This window comes from Sabethes cyaneus, chromosome 3 (assembly GCF_943734655.1).
Source record: "Sabethes cyaneus chromosome 3, idSabCyanKW18_F2, whole genome shotgun sequence".
In the NCBI taxonomy this organism is placed as follows: Eukaryota; Metazoa; Arthropoda; class Insecta; order Diptera; family Culicidae; genus Sabethes; species Sabethes cyaneus.
In genome coordinates, this window is record NC_071355.1 from 84,779,444 (window position 1) to 84,805,537 (window position 26,094).

The following is a 26,094-nucleotide window of genomic DNA, read 5'->3' on the forward strand; positions in this document are numbered from 1 at the left end:
TCGGGCCTTCTCTAGAATCGAATGAAAGCGCGTTGCGTTTTTGCAACGCTGGGAGGAAATGGGTTAAACGTTAAATCCGTATGACTGTACGTCTGTAAAAGGTGTTCTCAACGGAGAAAATGCAAAAACTGTGGAATTTCGATTTTGACATACCTCGATTTTGGCACGGACTAATTTTGGCAACAAAAGTATTCGTTTTTGGCAGCACATATTTTACTTCCAAAAATAAGCTTAAACATCAATCAGTTAACTCATACATATTCTAAATGACGGTAAAATGATGCCCTTAATAATGAAAAAAAGTTTGTAGTTATAGACAGTTTTGAATTATTTCTATTGTCGTAGGATTACGTCTTAGCGCAGGGTGTATAAAACTTGCATGGATCGTCTGAAATTCTGTGTCTGTTTTCGACCTGTGAAGCCTGCAAGTCATTGGCGAATTACGTATCTGTCGGGAATAAATATAAAATAGTTGAATTTAATTCGGAAAAAGTTGTCTTCTTTTCTCTAATTTCAGGTTTCATATTCAACTAAACTCCAAAAACTTTAATTACATGGATGGACAACTCTTATACCATAATAGATCAAAATAATGGTTGCAGTGGTCAAATCTTCCGACAAAAAAAATGGACAGCTCTTGTCGAGCTTTATAGATATAAAATGGTTGCAATCGTAGAAAAATCGTTGATGGTTGATGGTCAATTTTTAACGCATTTATATCCAATTTTGTCATATACAAAAAGGGTATCGATTTTGGCAACATAGACGACACGCATTTGATGACAAATTCGAAATCCTACTGCATTCACAGGTGGGAGGTGCTGCAATAGAGTCAGTAGGATCGTTGCACTAGTTCCGTAATTGTCGTGTACTCTTTTTGCCGGCTGCGAAATCTGTCGATAAAGAAGGGTCAAGTTCTCAACAGGACGTTTATACCCATGGCTTTGCTTTGCTTTATTGTATTCATCAATCGCTGCCTACGGCATGTCATTCGTATTTGGTGGCCTGACAACCGGATAGCCAACGAGGAACTCCATCGTCGATGTCATCAACGGATGATAGCAATAGAAATTCGTGAACATGCTAGATGGTAGATGTGGATCGAACACACCTTGACGAAAAGAGCAAATGAGATCTGCAGAAAATCACTCGACCGGAATCTGAAAGGACAACGAAAAATTGGCAGACCCATGACCCAGAGACTCATGGCGACGCAACTTTAGCCAACGACATCTGGATTGTTGACGAAAACCTGTCCTGGCGAAAAGTAAAAGCCAAGGCAGGTAACCACCAACAGCGGAGATCTTTGATTTCATGTATTTTGTAATCGGACCGGCGGACATGGAGTGATACGTAAGCAAACCTATGGTTACGCACTATTCAAAAGCAACGTTTGGGTGTTTTGAGCAGACTATAAGCAGTTTAATTAATCATCTCAATATGGAAATATATCTCGCATGTTGGTTCTATTCTTTAAGCTTTTTGGGCCACCCTTATGATTTAACCGATCGAGCAAAACTTTTTCGAAGACCTTGTAGACAAGAAGATAGCGACGATCAAAATAGCGATGGAATTACAAGACATTGTAGCTTTAATATACTATAATATACATACGTAAAATAAAAACCCATGTGTTTCCTCGAACTCCATTTTTAATTTCATATAACACTTACCAATGTTATCGGAACAACTTTTTTTTGGATAGCATGTTTTATCTTCAGTTTTTCGTCTATTAGTATACCGGAAAAGAGGGGATTTATTGTACATTCCGAGATCAGCTGGGATCCCCATTGATCGCTTGTCGCTGTAGTTTTATGTACTTCACTAAATCGCATTAATTTTAATGGAAAGAATTGATTTGCTTTGCTTTTGCTTTAGTTAACTTTGCCTACTAGAACTGAGTCTACATACGCATCTTAATCGACGGAATATCGTCGATTGGACTAAAATAGCTCACACACTCGATTTAACCTTATTTTTGCTTCTCGCGCACGCTTCTGAGCACGATGTGCTTTCAAACGACTATTGTTTGTAGGCTTTCTAAATATTTCACTGCCGTTAAAACAAATAATAGCAAAACTCAATAAAACTCAAATAAGTGCGTAAGTGTGTGTGTGTGTGACTTAATAGGCATCTACTAAATATCAAAATAAAAACGTTGGGCATTATCATGGGCGCGAATTGAATTAAATTAGTATTAGCATTTAAAAACAAATTTGACTAAATCCATCATGGACTCTTGGACCATGATTATACTCATTCAACTTAAAACGTAGTTCTCTGCCTCTCATCATAAATATGTAGTTAGCTGATTGTTGTATCCTATTTGCAGTTACTGTTTCACTGACTTATCATTCAGAATACTAACGCCTAACATGTTGCATTCACCTCTTCTAAATGCTACGTGCTAGATTTGCTGTTACTGTACCGATTTCTCTTCAAACATAACTCTTTTTGTATTAGTCTTCAATTTACTGACGACTTACTACATGGTATCTAATACAGGTGTTTTCGGTGTATCTGTATGTGTAACTGTGTCACTAGTTTTGGGTGTGTGTCTTACAATGTTCGTAGCGATACGTTTTGAATATGTATAGCTGTTTTCCTGTTTATTTTTGTGTTTAATAACTGTTGTTTTTCTTTTCATCCTGCCCTCTGTAAATTTACAACTAATATAAATGTCTATACCTCTCATCCAGCGTTTATGCTCCCATATGCCGTAATAAACCGTCAGGATGGTGTGTTGTGTTGTTGTCCCAAAATACCAAATAATCGGCGCTTAATTGCTGCGCAGTCTAATCTGTTTCGGCACGCATTCCGCGCACCTCACCGACATGGCGCTGCTTGTCCAACTCCTCTTTGGTTTTGTCTTCCAACTCACGGATATCCTCCATGGTTAGGCCGTGCCAGCTGTCCATCCAGCAAAACACTTGTCTGAAATTGTTTAATGAAACACGGTTGAACGTATTTGCAATTTGCCGCTTACAGATTTTTAATGTTCACTGAATAAAGTTGCTAAAAGGGTAAGAAATGGGGAAGGCAAATGAGGAGCGTCCAACATAGCTCTAGCCATCCCAAGCCCCTACCTAGCGCCTGCATGTGGCCATACCTGGTAATGCTCTATTGAGTAGCCAAGCTAGGAGGTGCGATGCTGGGTGGTTCCCGGCTGCCTGTTATCAAAACCACGGTTTTGGGCAGACGGCGGAGCCGTACGGCCTTGCTTAAGCCTAATATAAGTTATTTTAATTATTTTTTTTTTCATTTTAGCTTATGAAGCATCTTCTGCTAGCATATTCGACGAAATGGTTTGTAATGATGGCGAATATTTAAATGCTATCCGCTTTATTTTATAAGGCTAAGCAATGGGGGGAGTTGTTTTCTATTTTACTGTGAGGAAAATTTGTATATTAAAACACCCATGAACTCCTCACAAACTTGCAAAACTCGAGATTGTGATAAAGGTCATTCGAGATTCAGGATTTATGTACAACACAGTTTAATTTGTGGCAATACGAAGTTTGTCGGGTCAACTAGTGATGTATAAATATAAATGTGGGAACGGATGGTGCTGTTGTCCCCGTTTCATCTGTCCCTGTAGATTCGAAAATGTATCATTGATCAAATTATGTTTGATCTTGATACATTTTAAGAATCATCTCTGCGGTTAATGTTGCTCAGTGGGCTTGGCCGATTTAATATTTATTTTGTATAAACATATACCAAGTAGAGTACGGGAGGGTATTTTCAGCAGGTTTCTAAATTCTTTCGCCAAGAAACACACTTTGCCGACATACAATTATAATATGTTATAACTATTTTCTCAAGACTGTAAGTAATCTAATATTTTTTATTCAAAGAACGTCAAAACCGCCTGTTCTTCCACTAGAACTAGGCCATAGGCCGAAAAAATAAATGCCATCGCATAATGAGCTGAAAATACCCTCCCGTGCCCTATATAGAATTATACATAGTAAATATTAAAACAAGACAAGATGTGCGTTTGAGATTAGCTGTAACAAACACCAGGATCAAATTGGCTGGGTATACATTAGATTGATTGATTGATTGAAGATAAAAATAACAAAAAATTATTTTTGCTTCACGTCGGCCGGTTTCAGGCATTCTATGCCCATCATCATTATACCTTGATGATGGGCAAAGATGACCTGATTTGTTGTTATTATTTTTATTTAAAGTTTTGTTTTGTTTATTATTTTTATTTAAATTTAGTTTTAGTTTTGTAAGAGTGATACGCGTTGTGTCTTGTATATCAATATTTGTATTGTGGTGCTCTTACATTGGGACAGAAGCTAGAAAAACTGAATCGACAAGTAGTGATAAAATAATATAATGAAAAGCTTCTTACCGGTGGAAAATTGTAAACAGTCTTCGCTCCGATTTTTGAATAAAGCTTTCTATTCTCGATTGCAATCCAAACCATTTAAATTCGCAGGTGACCAGCTTGTAGCAGGTCATAACCGGCTGCACCTTTTTCTTCCAATCTGGACCGACCAGCGGCCCTCGTCCGGTTTTTTGCGATTTGAATCTAAAAGTAAAATACAAGCATGAACAATCATTCAATAATAACCAATTCAAGTAAGTAATTAGATGAAACCTACTTGGTAGGATCTTCAGTTTCTCGGTAATCAGCGGCGGTTACTGGGTCATTAGCAATATCAATATGCACAACTTCACGCTGTTTCAGCTTCTCTGCTGGCAGCTCGTGAGCCTGTTGATAGTATAACAATAAAGAAAAATATTTGCTTCAACATAATGACAAATTTTTGTCCACGAATTGTAACGAATAAAGCAAACAACCGTGCAAATTAGTAACTAAGACATGTGATTGTTAGACTTTATGGTATTTTCTGCTATCTACACGCATGAAGATTTCAGGTTCCTAATTACAGTCAGTCCACAATCATGGGTCACACACAATTGTCGGTCATTTTAGCTTTAGCTGTTAATTTCCGTTTAAATATACCAAATGATTGATCAAATTATTAGTGCTATTATGAGTAACAATTTTATTAATCAATTGCTATAATAGCAAAGCAAAATAAAGTAAAGCCTAAGTGCTACATTCCGTTATCGAAACTTGACCTTTTGTTTTTATACGACAGACTTCGCAGCCAGCTGTTAGAGTACAGGACAATTGCAGGGCCAGTTGCTACGATCCTATTGACTCTAACAGCCTCTCCCAGCCGAGATTCGAACATACGACAATTGACTTATTAGGCCATGTCTCGAAGCCAACTGGGAGGATTGCTATAATATTCACGCATTATTTGGCAGATAAAGCTAAAACAACGCATAATTGTGGATTGACTGTGTACACTCCCGAATATCTGTTATATCATGAAACAACAGGTTAAAACTAAAAGGCGATTAAAAACTCGAAATTGCAGGAAAATGGTCTATTAAGGGAGTAAACCTTCATTAAACTCGATCGTTGAATGATCGTCTTCTTAATTAGTTAGATGATGTTCAATAGGTCCAAAATTGTTCAATATGTTCAAAATTATTCAATATGTTCAAAATTGACTCTAGCTCACAGCTTTATTCACGACAAAGTACTTTTTATTTACTTCAAGCACGGCTTTCAGTTCCACTTATTACTGGATATTCCACTGAGACTCTGAGCTAATTTCTGAATAATTTACATTGTTTTAGTATTACCTAGCACAACACTTTTTAGCATGGACAAAGGAGGTCTAAAAATCTAACAAACAATTTCTTCAGAATGATTTACAGTATTTTTGGGTAACACACGGCAGTATTATTAAAAGGGCTGCCATTTGTAGCTATTCAGCTGCTTAAAGTCCAGGAATGTTAAATAAAACAGATGCCTGATTTCAATAGATAGCTTGTGTGAGCACTGAATGATTTCTACATTCCGATAATTTGACTCGTTTAGTGTGAGTTCCAACGCTCAATACTTGTTTCCAACATATAAAAACAAATGTTATTTGCTAGAAATTGCATTTTGAGCATAGAGTTTCCATATTCCTTGTAAAATTGTTTTACATGATGGTGCCTCCATAGATCAACGAACCAGATGTAGAGATGTAATCATTCGACGACTTATTATAAATACCTACATGTTAAAATTTAAGAGGTACAGACTCAGTATACGTTACATATGTTAATAAACTAAACGTACCTATACGTCATATATGTTAATAAACTAAACTAAAACAAATATAAAAATCAAAATTAAGTTGAAAATTGCCTTCATTATTCAGGAATTTAGCAAAATACTGGACATGATTTTCAAATAGGCACCGATTTTAAATTCCAAAATGACTACATAGGTCCTAGAATGATGTGATTATAAAACTAAACTGATTGACCGATGAACCTGTTATGGTTATCAAAACAGTTATGAAACGAAACAATTAACTAAATGCTGGCTGCTAACCTAGAGCAGCGATGGCTTGATCACTTTGACTCAATTTTGATTCATTTGATAGTACCGTCTCAGCCAGGCCAAATATGACAATGTTAAATATCGGGCTTTTGTAGAACTAGTTCTAATCTACAATTTTTCTGAACAAAGTTTTGCTGTATCGTTTGTAGCTACGGTGCTACAACGGTAGTAATTCATCAGTGACTAATTGAACGTTCATTTAGTCACTAATAAGATGCTAGCATTGTAGTAATTACAAAAGATACAGCAAAACTTTATTCAGCAAAATTATAGATAATAACCTGTTCTACAAAAGTCCCATTTATAACTTTGTCATGTTAGGGTCAAAGTGATCGAACCATCCTTGACCTAGAGTAATTCTTAACATTAAGGCCAATTACGTTGATAACCTAAGTTCGAACCCCTCACCGATATGTCACAAATGACACAATGTGTTAAAATAACCACGAATAAAAAGAAAAACTACTAGTCAATATATGGAATTGTGTGAAGCAATCAGCGAAAGATATGCTAAGTTCTATGGCAGCTATTTTTACTACAAAACAATATGTTTACTGTTTTAAAGCTGTTGAACACCACTCACATTGTTCTGATCACCCACATCGGCAACATGGAGTGATTCGATACAAATGATGAAATTTTCCTTCATATAACCAGGATTCTTGAATGATGAGTATAATAAAGCCACATCACATAGCGCACAAGTATACAACAACCACAATACGTAGGTCAAGATCCAACGGTTTTCACCAACACCGGTAGTACAGGTGACGGGTTAGGGTCACATACATAGAAGCACACGCACACACGATATATTCGATTAATGCGCACAATACATTGTGGTACGTTTCCGGAAGGATGCAATGTTATCAGGAACCAATTAGTAGCACCAAAATCCACCGCATTGCCCAATTTAGTTTGTCATATAGCGAGCGTAAAAGAACAGGATTTTCGATTTTACGCATGTAAAGAGAGCAGAAAAGGGAAGGATGTTAGTATTATCTAAACAGATAGGTGACTTACGTTTTCCATTTCTCCATCTCCCTCGGCATGTAATGTTTCCACCATCAAAATCATTTTCTCCTTCATCCATTTCGGGTTCTGTGTATTTTAAAATTATAATAGAACTTTGCCAATAAAGATTTGAAATATTGTTTGCTTAACTATCACTAGAGCTAGAGGAGTGCGTTATTTAACAATTCGGAGGCGTACAAATGTCGCTTGCGGTTCTCGTCAGTTAATGAACAAATTAAGTTCATAGAAACAATCAAAATTAATTTTCTGTTTAGCAACTAGCGAAATTATAATTGATAAACTATAAATTTGGTTAATTTCTTAAGACATGTTTAAAAGTCCAACTAAAAACATTTAAAATATTAACTAAGATTAACGGTATTTTTCCCAATAACTAGTCTAACACAGTATAAAATAGATTAAATTGCATTGCCATGTGATTTTTTAGAAAGCAATTTGAAATAAACTTGCAAACAGTAGCGTAATTATTACGTAATCCAGAAAATGGCAACTTTTCTGTACGCAGGCTTTATTTTTGTGCGCCCACCGAATTATTTATTGTTTAAACCGAGGGAAGATTGAGATTACAAATTTGAAATTTCCGGTTTTTCTCTGCGTATGTCTCCTACTATCGATGGAAACACAAAACACAGGAATAATACATACGGTAATTACTGTTCGGCAGTAAGGATAGGCATTCCATGCTTCCTCGTGCACCTCTAACGATCCTTTAGGTGCCAATAGTCTAATAAATGCTGGTACTTTTGATGCCAGGTGATAGATTTTATAGGTGTACTGACCGGAAGAATATTTGCCTCCTAGAAGGAAAAAATGAAGATATTTCAGCTGTGTCCATAGAATTACTTGCTCCGCCTTGCATACCTAGCAGTGGATAGTTGGTGAAAGGTTCATTCTTCAACACTTCTATTCCTTCGCCACCGCCAGTTTCATTCTTTGACACCTCAGCTACTGAGTAGAGCTGCGCCACTTGGTACTATAAAAGAAAGAAACATAACGAACAATTAAAAGCTATACTATTTTTTTACTCGGAGTTTTGATAGCTGTAATTGGCTGTTAATGCCACACGAATGTTGGCAGCTTTGTTGGATCACTTATACTGTTTCTACCAAAGCACGTAGCGCGTCTGCTTTGCAAAGATTTTAATTTGCCATTTTTAGTATCGTTTTCATGTCATCAGTACACAATTAAATATTAAATATTATATTTGATATTGATTTAAATAGTCACTCTCCCAAAAAGTAAACGAAAGTTTTGATTTAAATTTGATTGAATTTGACGTAGGGGATTTGTCGTTTTTTATTGAAACTTTTAACTTCTAGTGTATGTAGGTAAAGTAATCATCGTGACTCGTGTAAAATCGGCTCATCGAAAAGGAAACAGCACAGCGATTTTTTTCTTCTTTCTTAAATCTAGAAAATTTCCAGCTTGCTGGCTCTCGATGTGGAATTTAAACTGAAGTTTTGTGTATTTGTGTTATCGAACGTACGAAGCTGAATCAGCTGGTGACCAGCAAGCAGTAGAGTTTTCCCACAAAAAGAAGACACAATACGATGCGTTTGAGTAGATCTGAGGGGAAATAGTCAATGCTGTGTATAGTGGTAGGAGAGCGTGAAGAATTTTATTACTGGAGTTATCGCGACATGCATTTGGTTACTAACTGTACGAGGTCGAGAGGTCAGGCGGTTCCCAAGTTTATCCAAACAATCAAAAGATGCAATAAGTTTCATAGCGTTCATTCAGAATATTTTGTAACTTTGGTAATCAAGTGAATGCCAATTCAATAATTAAAATATGAAGCAAAACAAATGATGATGGTTTGTGCATAAAAACAATATAAAAATGCAATTTTTCACTATTTGATAACTTTTTTTTCGTATGTATATATTTCACTAATGGATCAGCATTGTTGTTTTATCGATTTTTTTTTTTTGCAATTTAAGGACTAATTTATTCTAATACTAGCTGACCCGACAAACTTCATATTGCCACAAATTAAACTGTGTTGTACATAAATCATGAATCTCGGGTGATCATTGTCACAATCTCGAATGTTTCAAGTCAGAATGCAAGTGTCTGAGGAGGTCAACCTTAGATGATTCATTTTGGCAGTTACGTAACTATGAAAGTATGGGTAGTTTAATATACAAATTTGCAATTTTTCCTCACAGTAAAGTAAAATCAACTCCCCCCATTCCTTAGCCAGAAAGCGGATAATGAAGCGAATAGCAATTCGCCGTGATTGTATAACATTTCGCCGAATACCATTTCGCGAAAAACCTTGAGCGGAATATACTATTTCACGGAAAACTTTTTCGCAGAAAGTACCATTTCGCATGGGTGATCCTCTCCTCACTCGCTGACGCTCGTTCGGACCCAACTGAAGGGAAGTACTGAAGTAGTAGAGGTTAGTAGACCTAGGAAAGCAAATAAACCTGGACAGAGGAGCTTTCTGCGGGGGGCTGCCCCGGGTTTCAAACAATCATAAAATAAATTCATGCCTCTAAAATCCCCCACATACCAAATTTGGTTCTATTTGCTTGATTAGTTCTTAAGTTATTTTTTTATTTATTCACTCATCCTCAAATGACTGATTGTCTTATTGAGGCGCATGGGAAAACGTTATGAGGAAATTTGTATTTCATTTGTATGGAAGGCCCCCTCTTAAAGAGGAGAGGGGTCATAACTCCTTTTCTAAAGAGGGGAGAGGTCCCAATTCACCATAGAAAAAATGCTTGCTTCCAAAAACACCCAATTGGTTGATTAGTTCCCTAAATATGCAGAAGTTTGTGTTTCATTTGTATGGAAGCCTCCCCTCTTAGGGGAGAGGGGTTTATAACTATCATAAGAACCTTCCCCGGCCCAAAAAAACCCTACATGCAAATTTTCACGCCGATCGGTTCAGTAGTTTTCGATTCTATAAGGAACATACCGACAAACAGACAGACAGGCAGAAATCCATTTTTATGGGTAAAGCCAGATGGCGAAAATAGATAAATTTCGGAGAGTAACATAATGGTTCTCTGCTGAAAATAGTGTTGCCTGTTCTTCGGACATTCCGGTCACGTGCCCAGCCTGCCCCATGTACTACCTTTTTCCATTTGGCCACCAAGTATTGATTGCAGAATTACACTCAAAACTGCAGAATTACACTCAACATTCAAAACTCACCCCAAGCACTCGTCGACCGGTCTCCTTTAGCGTCACTGATTCATGTCTATAATAGGCCACCAGTAGGATTAGTGTTCTATAGAATGCAAGTTTTGTGCGAATTTGCAAATTACTGGACCTCAGCTGGTTAGGTTTTCCATGGAAAACCCGGCTCGCGGCTGCAATTCATTCCCCATCCAGTACCACCTCTACTCTTCAATTTATTCCGCATGTGAAATTTCATGATAATAGTACCATCCATTTCCACGCCTGCTCATCGTTTTGCACCTTTAAAGCAATGTTGCATAGCAGATTACGGAGTCCATCCCATTGCTTCAGTCCATTCAACGTCACGAAAGCGGCTGATGTTTCACCCGCTATTTTGACGCATGATTTTGACCCATCCAGCATCGCACGTATAAGCACAATTAGTTTCGAAAAATCATGTCCTAGCATTATCTACCACAGCTCATTTCGTTTGACTATAACGTCGTACGCCGCCTTAAACTTCAGCTAACAACCAGATGATGAGTATGTCAGTTATACTCCCGGAACTTGTGTAGTAACTGACGCAGGGTAAATATCTGATCCGTCGTGGAGCGATCCAGACGAAAACAAGCTTAGTACTCGTCGACGAAGGACTCCGGTAACGGTCTCAGTCTATGAATAGGATACGGGAAAGCACCTTATAGGCCGAATAGAATGCAAAAGCATGGGGGGGAGGCTCTGTAGCCGCAAGGTTACCGAGTCTACTTTGAAAAGCGAATGGTCGTGGGTTCGAATCTTAGTAGAATCAGGCTATTCGATGTCAAAGTGACTTTAGCATGGGTTTATTCTCAGGCCCCTCATCACCCTTCCTTCAGCTGAATTCTATATTATCCCAATAAGGCCTATTGGCAGTGCAAAAATAACCCTTATTGTAAAATGCACTGGTTAGCTGCGCCAGGGATGGCTATAGTTGGGGATAGCGCTGTCATGTGGGACGAGAGGTGGGTAAAGTAGAGAAAGCATTGAAGGAAGGGTACGCAATGAGCATGCGACTCCTGGCCTGATTCTTCTCATTTGTCACTCTATGGTATTTCGCATCAAAGCAGCTGTTACGCTGTCTTCTACGCGTCGTGCCTACCGCCCCTCTCGCAGTTGTTTCAATGGCACCATAAAGGTTCCTCCACAGCTCACTTATATCTTCTTCCCTTTCTTCCTACTGTTCTGCGATTCGTTGATTCTGACGTATTCCGCTATCACGCCATCTCCCGTCAACCACTGGATGTTGAAACGTAGCGTCCTGTCAATAGATGCCATTTTCTCAGATTTTTTCACACACACATAAATTTGGGACCCTATCATTTCCTCCGCAATATTTAATTTTTCTAGTATATTTTTTTCTGTAATATACATAGTTTATGAAGTACTTTAATGATCAGACACATAGGTTGAACCAGAACTAACAGGAACTGACATAATTGGTAGGTCCCAAATTTATGCGTGTGAAAAAATCTGTGAAAATGGCATCTATGCTGTTAGTGCGTTCGACAACCTTGCGCGAGTCTTACATACGACGAGATAGTGGTCAAAGTCGATATTTGGTCCCCGAAAAGACCGTACATCGATTACACCCGGAAAGTGTCGACTGTCAATCAATGATCGACATATTCGATCTGAGAGCTAGAGTCTCCATTTGAATGCCTACAGGTGTGTTTGCGAATATTCATACGAGGAAAGTAAGTTCTACAGATGGCCAATCCTCGGCCACGGCGAAATTTATGAGGCTCAGACCGTTATCATTGGTCGAAAAATGTAGCCTATGTCTTCCAATGACAGGACAGAACAGTTGACCTGGCCGATCTATCTTTCTTGATATACCATGGATGTTTTACAAATGTTACAAAAAAATACATAATACAAAATATAAAAAATTGTAAAAATTATAAGATTGTAGTTTTGTGAATTGTAAAAATTCTGATAAAGCTATTAAAAAGTTAACATTCCATATGGTTGTATGCTGCATTAGTCGCAATAGTTTAACCTGACAGTTCAGGTATTTTGTTATTTCATTTGAAGGGGAAATGGTTGCGAGTACTGTATCATGGAGTAAACTAGTCAGTGGATTACTAGGAACTAGGCACAGGATTACAACTTTCCGGTTCAACTCCATCAGTGGGTATGAGCAATCCGTAAGCTGTGTATAACAATCGGGGCCTGCCACGTTCATTAAGACTGTCGCAGTCACGACTTAAAATATGTATATTTTAGTCATGGTCGCAGTGGCCTTTTAGCCCAATGCCCTTCTGGCATACAAACAAAAACTGTCACTGAAAGTCACTAAAAAGTACATTTTCAAAATGATTCCCAAAATGTAATTTATTTACTGGACTCGCATAGAAAACTGATCTCAGAGACCCTTTACAGATGATGAATTTCAATTTGCTTCACATGAACTGTAACAATTGTTATATGTACTAAAATCAACTAATAAAAAATTAAGTCTTTTGAAACGTTTCAATTTTTATCATATTTGAAATTGCGTACTATGAATCGGGAAATGGTTGAAGGCCCACTAAAGACCTGCAACACGACTCCAACTATTTCTGGTTTGGTAAATATTGGAGCCGATAATGGTGAGTTGATAACTCATAGCTTTTGTCAGCTGAAACATGAGTATAAAATGTGATTGCTTATCGTTTTTAATGTTTCATTTTTCTTTTATTATTGATTCTTCAACATTCGAGTAAGTAACCGATGATCTACGTATGCATAAAAACAAATGCCATTCTGATTCAGACACTTGATTATTATTTGATGACTTACAACCTTATCATGCTGTGCAAATAAATCGAATCGAACTAGACTAGAAGGAACTAGAAGGATACTGCTGCAACGGCTTTTTGTTTTCGACCTTCTTGGCAATAATATCGACTGCCCCGACTTGCTGAGCCGTGTTCCAATCAACGTGCCTCCAAGGCCTACTCGCCAGCCTCATTTCCTTCGACTTCCTGTGTATCGTACTCAAAATGCCCAAACTAATCCGTTTAACGTTTGCTGTAGAGAGTTTGACAATATCTCAGAGTGCTATGATTTTAACATTAGTAAAATAACCTTTAAACATAGAATAAGTAATACCTATGTAGGGAGAGTCTGTACGAATTAGTCGAACACTTGTAAATAAATAAATAAAAAATAAACAATTATTGTTGAAAACATAACTAACATTGAATTATGCTTGCATTTATTCCTGTATAGGGTATCAGCATCTTTGGCTCGAGCAGCACGTTCCTCACAATCATCCTGTATAGGGTACTTGATCCAATAGTTGTGGTAGTACCAATAGTTGCGCTGCTATTCATTATTAATGCATATTTTCGTCACCGTAGCAGTTTAGATAAAACAATTCCATTCATTATATAAAACAGGTTTTTAGAAGTATTGGTAGTTGGACTACACCATTTAAAATTAAAGCATTATTTGCTAAAATGTTAATTTTCCAAAATCCAACGCGCAGTTGAAGCGCACAACTATAGGCGCTCATCTATAGTTTTGCTACGATGTTCTTTCACTTAGCAACCTAGCAATGTATATGGAATACCACAATTAAAGGAACATCAAACTTAATTAAGGAAACATTAGCGCAACTGTTGGTACAATATAATTGAATCGGAAAATTTATTTTTTCTTTATAAAGCTTCTCGTACAACGAAAGCAATTGTCTTGCCTTGTGACAAATACCTTGTATTTGATAAATTTATATCCCACAAGCATATACCTCAATAAACAAGCAAAATGAAGTTATATTGTGCTTAGTAGCGCAACTAATGGATCATCTACCCTAAACGAATAGCAAATAAGTTATTTTAAACTCATTCGAAAAGTAAAATTGAGTATTTTCAACTTTAAATTTTCAATTTCGATCTATTATTTTATGGAATTGCCAATTTGCTTTATATGAGACGAATTGAGTATATGCATAAACTTTAAATTTTCAATTTCGGTCTATTATTTTATGGAATTGCCAATTTGCTTTATAGGAGACCTCCGACTTTGTGAATCGATTACATCTTCGAACATTTTCTCAGTCACTTCGCATGTAATGAAGTTTATGGGTTACCACGTCGAGCTACTCGACTTGAGTCAGTCATTGTTGAGTGTCGAGTACGGAAAAAACGGACAGCACTGCGGCTTCATAAACGATCAACACAAAGCAAGCTCAGGCGTTACTTCCTGACAGTTAAGTAACTAGCTTTTTAGCGGTTGACTCGTCGAGTTACTCGACAAAATCGTGTTGCGAGTGACTTATGTAACCCCAAAAGTAGACCAGTATCTCAGAGATGGCCCAACCAATTTATGCACCATTAATTTCCTTTGAAAGGTAATACCTATAGCCTTTTTTTAGCACAATGAGGAATATCCTGCTGCCTCTAGCATGGTTTTTCCAACTATCATTTTGCAATGTTCATCAGTCCTGGTCAATAACGGAGTGGCAGCACACGGGTGGTATCCTATGCTTATGCTAAAGGTAATATAGCCTTTTATATCACTATTGAATTATTTTTTGATTGGACGTGTAAATCGAAGGTTATGAGTAATCGTTTACAACACATTGAAATTTACAATAATTTATAACTATGTTAACCACGATAATTCATCTAGTTTCAATTCTTTTGGCATCAAATGGGAGGTTTTAACATTGTGAATATATCTGCGAAATTTCATTAGAATTGGTTTTACCGTTTAAAAGTTATCTATACCGTTGGGGAAGAATAAATGCTTAATGCGAGAAATGAAGATTCAGGCAAACTGAAAATTCTTGATATTAGGCCAATTAGTGGTGTAATTGGTTAAACAACACGCTCAACTAGAGATTGGGAGCTGTTAGTTCGACTCTCACCTTCGCTAAGTCTATATTTTTGGCCTAATATCAAGAATTTTCAGTTTGCCTGAATCTTCATTTCTCGCATTAAGCATTTATTCTTCCCCAACAGAAAAGTAAAAAGCCGACTGCTATACGTCGTTGAAAAGAAAAGAAAAAAGTTATCTATACCTATAAAAATGGATTTCTGTCTGTCTGCTTGTCGGGATGCTCCTTATAAAATCGAAAACTACTGAACCAAACGGCGTGAAAACTTTTCACTGAACTGAAAAGTTGCATGTAGAGGTTTTTGGGACCCGGGAAGGTTCCTATGATGGTTAGAGACCCCTCCCCCCACTAAGAGGAGGGGGGGGGCTCCCATACAAATGAAACACAAATTTCTGCATAACTCGAGAATTAATCAAGCAACTGGAACAAAATTTTAACCCGCTTACAAATAAAATGCAAATTTCTTCATAACTCGAGAACTAATCAAGCAAATGGAACCAAATTTGGCATGTGAAGGCTTTTGGAGGCAAGAATGTTTTCTGTGGTGAATTAGAACCCCTCCCCACTTTAGGACGGGGGGGATCCTATACAAATGAAATACAAATTTCCTCATAATTCAAGAACTAATCAATCAATTGGAACCATATTTGGCAAGTGGTTGTTTTTGGAGGCAAGAATTTTTTCTATGGTGAAATGAGACCCCTCCCCTCTTTAGGAGGGGAATTATGACCCCTCTTCTCTTTAAGAGGAGGGGCTTCCATACAAATAAAATGCAAATTTCTTCATAACTCGAGAACTAATCAAACAAATGGAACCAAATTTGGCATGTGAAGGCTTTTAGAGACAAGAATTTTTTCTGTGGTAAATTAGAACCCCTCCCCACTTTAGGAGGGGGCTCCTATATAAATGAAATACAAATTTCCTCATAGTTCGAGAACTAATCAATCAATTGGAACCATATTTGGCATGTGGGTGTTTTTGGAGGCAAGAATTTTTTCTATGATGAATTAGGATCCCTCTCCTTTTTAGGAGGGGAATTATGACCCCTCCCTCCTTCAATATAGGGAGAATGAGTTCCTATTCAAATGAAATACAAATATCCTCAGAACTAGAAAACTAATCAAGCAAATGGAATCAAATTTGGCATGTGGGGGGTTTTTGAGGCAGGAATTTTTTTTTATGATGGTTTGAGACCCCTCACCCCTGTGGTAGGGGATAAGGACTGTCATACAAATAAAACAGAAATTTTGGCGTAACTCAAAAACTAATCGAACTCGAGAAATTTTAGACTCTCATAAAACATTAGTCAATAACAAGACCACCAGAAACTATTGATAGTAACATTAGATGATTCAGGGCTAGACGGACACAGGTCGCGAGTGTTGCCGGCGATCTGCTGTCGGAAGCGCCGGCCACTGCGGAGGGGGGGGGGGGAGGACAGCCCCCCGTATAGATCACCTCTATCTAGGTTTATTTATTTTCCTAGATTTACTGACCTCTATTACTTTTCTTCAGTTGGGCCACCCCTGCGAAATGGTACTTTCTACGAAAAGATTTTCCGTGAACTGGTACATCCCGTGTAAAGTTTTTCGCGAAATGGTATTCTGCGAAACTCTACATTCCCCGTGATGGTCAACCGAGAATTGGTGTTCCGCAAAATGGTATTCGGCGAAATGGTTTGTAATGATGGCGAATATTTAAATGCTATCCGCTTTATTTTATCAGGCTAAGCAATGGGGGGAGTTGTTTTCTATTTTACTGTGAGGAAAATTTGTATATTAAAACATCCATGAACTCCTTGCAAAACTCGAGAATGTGATAAAGGTGATCCAAGATTTAGGACAACCCAGTTTAATTTGTGGCAATACGAAGTTTCTCGGGTCAGCTAGTTCAATATAAAATTGATAAAATTCATTCAAGAAAATGTTATTGGTATGAATCAAACATAAATGCGTTACAGGAAATTATGCACAGTTCAATATTACCAAAAACCTGTACACTAGAGCTTCAGGCGATGTTAAAGATAAATATTTCCTCTTAAACTTACTTTTACTTGTTGTGGTAACTTATTCAACTTACTTTGCGTTTGAAGTGACTTTTCCTGAGATAGACTCCCAATTGACGGTCTGCTAATTTTTTTTTTTAATTTTAACTTTAGAACATTCTTGTTAAATTCGGCTATTGTGTAATTTTGATAGTCAACTCCTTAAAATGCCACTGCTGAGCTGACCATATGCTTTTGATAACGAATGTGTTTCTCACTAAAATCGTACACAAAAGGAAAAACATGCAAAGCTTACTGCTGGGAATGCTAACCATCGCAGGAGCAAAACAAAAGCTTACTCATGCAGATCTCGTACAGATCAGATCGTACACTCAGATTCACGGCAGCTAGCAAATTAACGCTCCAAATAAGTTGAATCGCTGTCACATTGCTACTTACTGATTCGTTACACATTCGTAATGCATTATAAAATTCAACGTTCACAGCGTGCTTGTATTAAGGATGTACCTATTTCTAAGAGTATCTTACTGAAGTGGTTCGATGATAACCATTCTTATCATCAATTCAGATTACCTACAAACCATCACCATAATTATAATCAGCATGACCATTTTTAACCAATCCCCTAAATTCAAACTAAATACCAATTGAACTTTGTAGTAAGGGATTGGCTACATCGTGCGGAAATTGTTTGATATCATTGCCTATCAATACACATTGCTGCTGTTTATGTGTTAATCTCCTCGGTCTAACAACTCAACAGCTGTGGTCGCATTATGACGTAAAATGCGCTGTATTGATTGCCACCCATAAAAAATGATGATTCGAGATCTTCTTACCACTATGTAAAGCATAATTTGCTGTGTAACGCTGATGTCGATGTTCGTTCACGTTTATATAAATATATTGGGATAGGATGTTTCAAAATTAACGATACATCAGACAAAGTTTTTGGAGCATAATTTTTTAAAGCGCACGCAAAAAAAATTATTTCAAACTTGTTTTTGGCACATTCATTTGGCAGATATAATTCGATTTACGATCGGCAATATATCAATGATGTCATTGTCATGTCTAGCAAAAATTAACACTTGTTTACCTTTTGAAAACTCACCTGTGTTAGTTCTAGTGTTTGGATCGGAGAAACATTTGAAAAGAAGCTAGCGTTTAGCGGAATGAAGGTTTTAGGATTTTTTTAATTCAAGCGGTTCTAGTTTTTTGAAGTAATTTCGGCAGCTGAACTGGAAATCTTCACTGAACTGAACTGAATGACATACATTGTAAATTTCGGAAAAACTCAAGGTAAAGGAATAAAAGCTAAATTTTACACTTTGATTGAATTTTAAAGCTATATATACTTAGGGTAGATGCTCCAGTAATGGAGGGATTATGTCGGGGGGTAGTGTGTAAAGACAATTTAAACGCTCAATTCATCAGTTTTCAATTGAACTACATGATAATATGGTGCACCATAGTGTTGGCTTTAAATACATACCAAAATTATACCATTCTGCTGGTTAATATATCTAAAATATTGATTTTCCTGACATTAGTATGTGCTCCTAAAGTAGTGGTAATGTTCCTATAATAGTGGAAAATTTGCCTATAATAGTGGAATGTTGTTTACCGCCTTAGCAACGCTTGCAATGAGCATGGCAGCATGTGGATAACAACGTAGGCTTGTTAAAATGCTATGGATTGTTACGAATTTCTTAAGCAATTGCACTCTATTGGACTGCTGAAAAGAAATTTGTAATTTTTGCACCAGGCTCTTGAATTTTAACTGTGTATCTTAGATAAAACTGTTAACAAATAAATATTTAACAATAGAAAACTGAAATTATCTCGAAATCCGCCAAAATTATGATATATTTCGAGTTTCCACCACTACTGGTACTACCACAACTACTGGAGCATCTACCCTAGTATATATATACTATGATATACCTAGTATAGTATAATGCTATATTTTGTTATTGAGTAGATATGGAGATATATTGATAACACATTTTGTTATTGAATAGATATTTAGAACATTGGTAGTAAGATGAGTTTAATAACTGATTGTGTTATAACTTCAATTACGTAGTCGTGCTAACGTAAGAACTAGAATGACTCTTAAATACCTTTGGACACTTTACTTTTTGTTCTTACAAAGTATGAAATAACCTTCGTGCCGACCGGTTTCGGGTAAGTAGTTACCCATCTACGTTGGACTCGGTCCCGCAGATGGGTAACTACTTACCCGAAACCGGTCGGCACGAAGGTAATTTTTATACTTTGTAAGAACAAAAAGTAAAGTGTCCAAAGGTATTTAAGAGTGATTGTGTTATCATATCTTATTCTGACTTTAAAATGGTCGGTGTTAAATCAGACCGGACCAAGTCGCAAAATTTAAAAAAATGAGTTAATGACAGTAAACGATCAAGAATGTTTTAATTTTCTACATTTCACTCTAATCAGACTACATAAATGTTCCAAACAGCCAGAGTTGTGAGATTGATTTTGAACGATTGATCGCTATAAATCATACAGAGCAGCAAACTTTGAACGCGTTTGTCTCAAAATCACATTATTGAACTTGTTTGGGTCAGACTTAACACCGACCAGGAGACATTAGATATATTTTATAAAATGTTTTTTTTATAATTCTACTTGTGTTATTTGAATAACAAAGTAATAACATGACGGTATTTACAGTTTGGAATAACATATTTTAGTATTATTAAGGTATTGAATATCAAATGCAGAAGCCAAGGATGGTTCGATCACTTCGACTCAATTTTGATTCATTTGACAGTACCGTCTCAGCCGAGCAAAATTTGACAAAGTTTCATATGGCACATTTGTAGAACTAGTTATTATCAACAATTTTGCTGAATAAAGTTTTGCTGTATTTAAGGTTGTAATGAAATGAAATAAACCTTCATTTAGTCACTATTGAGGTACCGTAAAACGGGGTAACGTGCAACAGTTCTCAACTATGAGTGCAAGTAAGAACCTAGCTGTAGTACATGTGAGGACATTTAATTAATACAAAGTTATTAGGTCTAGGATAGAACAATTTCAAATATTGAGAAAAAATTTGCGATTAATATTGGCTGTTGTAGAATTTTTTAACTAATTTGTTACTAGTAACCCCTTAAACGGGGTAACTTGCAACAAGCAATAGATTTTGGAAATTGAACGAATTTAATGATTTGTATGAGTTTCTTTTGACTTGAATATGCAAATGATAATCCGACGTGCGATTTTTAATGCTTTTGCAATGAATATACGCATAAACGTCCTATGTCACGTTGGTGAAAATAATTAATGAGCCACGTACTGGAATATACGAATTAAACTTTTCATATTATTCTTGCAGTTGATATTCCTTGTCTGAATTCGATTGAGCTGTCTTCTTTAAGGACCATTCACATATTACGTAATGCACTGAGGGGAGCGGGAGTTGTGGGAACAACTCATTACACGTCGTATATATCCACTACGCAAAATCGCGTCACGAAGTGGAGCGAGGGAGTTAAAAATCATCGATATCTTGGTTACGTAATATATTAATGTTCATTACGTTATGAGTGATCGTCATTAGACACTGTTATATTGCTGGTCGATTTCTCTCAGTGAGGATATTTTCTTATTAGCCTCTTCTATGGCCATTTTCGGTATATCCAGAGAAAAACTGGCAAATTTCCGACTTTCCGAAAATATCTTACACTCTTCAGTTGTGCTTTAGTATTGCTTGATGCAAAATTGAATATAGCTTGCCTCGTGAAGCTAACAGAACACAGCTTTTTATATCTACCAGCTGTTGCAAGTTACCCCGTTTAAGTACTTGTTTTATGAATAATGTGGTAACAAGCAGGATAAATAAAATTAGTCATCATAAATCAATTATTTTGTTTCCTTATATTCATTTTACTATAAAAAATGTATGTTAAGCTTCTTTTATTTGAAGTGCTGTGGGGGACACAAAAGTTTCACAGACGAAAAATTGACGAAGAATTTGACATCATCTTGTGGGATTTTTTAAAAATCACCGAAATAGCAAACAATCAACATAACAGTAACTAAGGCTTCTTTGAACTATTAAAAACAAGATTCAGTGACTGATTACTTACTTACTTACTTAATTGGCCTAACGTCTTATGACAAGGCCTGCGCAGTATAATTTCTCCATCTGTTTCGGTCCATGGCAACTGATCTCCAGTTCCGCGGGCACCCAGTGCTTGCCAGATCTCGCTCCACCTGGTCTTGCCACCTCGCTCGCTGTGCCCCTCTTCGTCTTGTTCCTACCGGATTTGATGCGAAAACCATTTTTGCAGGATAGCTGTCCGGCATTCTAGCAACATGTCTTGCCCAACGTATCCGTCCAGCTTTAACCACTTTCTGAATACTTGGTTCGCCGTAGAGACGCGCGAGCTCGTGGTTCATTCTTCGCCTCCATACACCGTTCTCTTGCACTCCGCCAAAGATGGTTCTTAGCACCCGCCGTTCGAAAACTCCGAGTGCTCGTAGGTCCTCTTCTAGCAATGTCCACGTTTCGTGCCCGTAGAGGACAACCGGTCTAATTAGCGTTTTGTACAATGTGCACTTTGTACGGGGGCTCAGATTGTTCGACCGCAAGTGTTTGTGGAGTCCGTAGTAGGCCCGACTTCCGCTGATAATACGTCTTTTAATCTCACGGCTGGTATTGTTGTCCTCTGTTGCCAGCGAGCCAAGGTATACGAACTCGTCGACTACCTCGAACTCATCCCCGTCGATTACCACGGTGCTGCCCAAGCGAGCCCTGTCGCGCTCGGTCCCGCCCGCCAGCATATACTTCGTTTTAGACGTATTTATCTGCAATCCAATCTTCTCTGCTTCGCGTTTCAGTCTGGTGTACTGATCTTCCACCGCCTCAAATGTTCTGCCGACAGCATCCACGTCGTCAGCAAAGCAGATAAATTGACTGGATTTATTGAAAATCGTGCCCCGCATTTCGATCGCCGCTCGCCTTATAACACCTTCAAGCGCAATGTTGAATAGCAGGCAGGAAAGACCATCTCCTTGTCGAAGTCCCCTGCGAGATTCGAATGGGTCCGACAATCCACCCGAGATTCTCACACAGCACTGGATCCCATCCATCGTAGCCATGATAAGTCTAGTAAGCTTACCCGGAAAGCCGTTTTCGTCCAAAATTTTCCATAGCTCTTGTCGGTTTACGCTATCATATGCGGCTTTGAAATCGATGAACAGGTGGTGCGTGGGGACTCGGAATTCGCGGCACTTCTGGAGGATCTGCCGCAGGGTGAAGATTTGGTCTGTTGTAGACCGACCCTCCATGAAGCCGGCCTGGTAACTTCCCACAAATCTATTGGCTATTGGCGATAGTCGATGAAAGAGGACTTGGGACAGCACTTTGTAGGCGGCATTCAGGATAGTGATGGCTCGGTAGTTCTCACAATCCAGCTTATCACCTTTCTTGTAGATAGGGCAGATAACCCCGTCTTTCCACTCCTCCGGTAGTCGTTCCGTATCCCAAATCTTGACAATCAGTTGATGCAGACAGCTGGCCAACTTGTCCGGGCCCATTTTAATAAGTTCCGCTCCAATGCCATCCTTTCCCGCTGCTTTGTTGTTCTTCAGCCGCTGGATGGCTTCTTTAACTTCCCTTATCGATGGGGGTGGCACATCTTCGTCGCTTGCTGCACCAATGTGGTCACTTTCTCCGCTATCATGGTCTTCCGCCTGCACGCCATTCAGGTGTTCATCGTAGTGCTGCTTCCACCTTTCGATCACCGCACGGTCATCAGTCAAGATACCTCCATCTTTATCTCTGCACATTTCGGCCCGCGGCACAAAGCCTTTGCGAGATCCGTTGAGTTTCTGATAGAACTTCCGTGTGTCGTGAAAGCGGTACAGCTGTTCGAGTTCTTCGCACTCCTTCTCCTCTTGGTGGCGCTTCTTTTCCTTGAAGAGTCGGGTTTGCTGCCTCCGCTTCTGTTTGTATCGCTCCACGTTCTGACGGGTGACTCTACGCAGCATTTGTACCCGCGCTGCGTTCTTCTCATCCAATATCTGCTGGCATTCCTCGTCAAACCATTCGTTACGTCGATTCGGTGCCACACTGCCTAGGACGTTCTCCGCTACGCTGTTAATGGCTGTTTTCACGGCATTCCAACAGTCTTCAAGAGGGGCTTCATCCAGCTCTCCCTCTTCCGGCAGCGCGGTTTCGAGAGATAACGCGTAGCTTTCGGCGACCTCTGGTTGCTTCAGTCGCGCTAGATTATACCGTGGCGGGCGGCGGTATCGTATGTTGTTCACAACAGATAGTTTTTGACGTATCCTTACCATCACTAGGTAGTGGTCCGAATCAATGTTAGCGCCCGGATAGGTTCTGACGTCGATAATGTCTGAAAAGTGCCGACCATCTATCAGAACGTGGTCGATTTGTGATTCTGTCTGGTTGGGTGATCTCCAGGTGTACCGATGGTAGAGGTTATGCTGGAAGAAGGTACTACGTATGGCCATGTTCTTGGAGGCGGCGAAGTCGACAAGTCTTAGGCCGTTTTCGTTCGTTTGCGGGTGAGCGCTGAACCGTCCAATCACCGGTTTGAATTCCTCCTCCTGACCAACCTGAGCATTACAGTCCCCGATGATAATTTTGACATCATGTCTTGGGCAGCGGTCGTATTCACGCTCCAACTGCGCGTAAAATTCGTCTTTGTCATCATCGGTACTTCCGAGGTGGGGGCTGTGCACGTTAATTATGCTTATATTGAAGAATCGGCCCTTGATTCTTAATCTGCACATTCGGGGGTTGATCGGCCACCACCCGATCACCCGCTTCTGCATCTCGCCCATCACTATAAAAGCTGTGCCCAGCTCGTGTGTATTGCCGCAGCTCTGGTAGATGGTATGACCATCTCTATACGTACGTACCATCGTTCCTTTCCAGCATACCTCCTGCAGCGCTACGATGTCGAACTTGCGGCTCTTCACTTCTTTAGAAAGCACGTGGGTACTTCCGAGGAAATTTAGAGACCGACAGTTCCATGTTCCTAATTTCCAATCGTTAGTCCGTTTTCGTCGCCTGGGTCTTTGCCGATTGTTCCGATTAGAGTTATTATTATTACTTACGGAGTCCATTGCTTTGGTTTTTTTAGTGGTTCAGGCTTGCAAAGCCCGCAACCAACCCCACAGTATCGCCGGAGGGCCAACGTAGCTCGAAGGAGCCCTCCCCCCCTGTCAGCATACGACCTTGGTTTCCACCGGGGTTGGTTACCCGATCTCCACCCGAGGTTGCTCGTATCCCGGCTGGTACCACGAGGAGGTTGGGGTAGGAGTTGCTAGGTAAGAGGCTATGAACCACTGTGGGGTCTATTTTATGCCCAGTGCACAAGGCACCGATGGTACGCATTACCAAGCCATTTACCAGCCAACTATATCAGTGACTGATATAGTTTAAAAATTAAAGTAACAGATCAAAAAGTACAGTTAATTGGATTGATATACCGTTGTTGCATGTTACCCCGCTGTTGCAAGTTACCCCATTTGACGGTACTAGCATTGTAGCATCGTAAGTACAAACGGTACAGCAAAACTTTGTTCAGCAAAATTGTAGATAATAACTAGTTCTACAAATGTCCCACAAACAACTTTGTCAAATTTTGCTCGGCTTAGACGGTACTGTCAAATGAATCAAAATTGAGTCGAAGTGATCGAACCATCCTTGGCTACTGCACTTGATATTCAATACCCTAATAATACTAAAATATGTTATTCCAAACTCTAAATACCGTCATGTTATTACTTTGTTATTCAAATAACACAAGTAGTTATTCTTTTACCAACTGTCAGCCAAAACAAGACCAAATTTTGATGTGTTCGATTTCTATAACACAGTTTGATACATATTACTTTGCCTTCCGTGTCTGCTCGGGATGCTCAATTCAAGCAGTCAATTTAGTGGTTAAATCATTTGTAATATTGCTAATTTCCCACCCTTTCGTACGCGATGAATTATAACCGTTGCGGGCAAAACCGTCGCCAGAATCGTCGCGAGGGCAAATCTCGGGTACTTTTTCATTTCGACGTATCTGCAAATGAGTGATTCTCTTCGTGCCTCCTCTCTTGCGCTGTTTACGGCGATACTAATGCATTTTAATACATCAGCTTTGCATGAATCGGTTGCCGGAGTCACTAGCTAGTCAAATGTTTTGAAAATTTTCTTTTTAATGATTAGTATCGCCGTAGCGGATGAGAGCAGACACGAAGAGAATCTCTCATTTGCAGATACGTCGAAATAAAAAAGTACCCGAGAAATATCGTTTATTTTGTCAAGTAATTCAATAGCTTACGTGCTAGACAAGCAAAATATATACTTATAACGTACATACAGCCAAGCAGATTCCTTTTGCGACGATTTCAAGCTGTCAAAAAAGTTAGTAGCGCGTGTTGTTACCAAAGAAACACCGCGTGTTGTTACCAAACTGGTTCTAACACCAAAGCGCTTTCACTTTTTTGAATGTAAGAAACAAATTTCAATATTCATTTGACACATTCCGCCGTGACGTTACAACGTTTTGACTCTTCTTTGCACAGTATTTGTGCTTCAGCTGGGAAAATCGTTGAGAAACCCCC

The 26,094-nt window shown here is 38.6% G+C and overlaps 1 protein-coding gene across 1 annotated transcript in view; it reads right to left on the reverse strand.

Annotated features, from left to right (window-relative positions):
* Nucleotides 1–1,641: 1,641 nt before the first annotated feature.
* LOC128739153 (phosphatidylinositol transfer protein alpha isoform) overlaps nucleotides 1,642–26,094 on the reverse strand; it is a 43,082-nt gene continuing 18,629 nt past the window's right edge. Inside the window, exons 3-8 of the mRNA XM_053834570.1 lie at nucleotides 8,327–8,438; nucleotides 8,111–8,262; nucleotides 7,454–7,531; nucleotides 4,620–4,729; nucleotides 4,367–4,546; nucleotides 1,642–2,934 (exon numbers count right to left, since the gene is read on the reverse strand). Of these exons, the coding sequence (XP_053690545.1) occupies nucleotides 2,796–2,934; nucleotides 4,367–4,546; nucleotides 4,620–4,729; nucleotides 7,454–7,531; nucleotides 8,111–8,262; nucleotides 8,327–8,438 (771 nt within the window). The 3' untranslated portion in view covers nucleotides 1,642–2,795. The remainder of the gene's footprint in view (nucleotides 2,935–4,366; nucleotides 4,547–4,619; nucleotides 4,730–7,453; nucleotides 7,532–8,110; nucleotides 8,263–8,326; nucleotides 8,439–26,094) is intronic.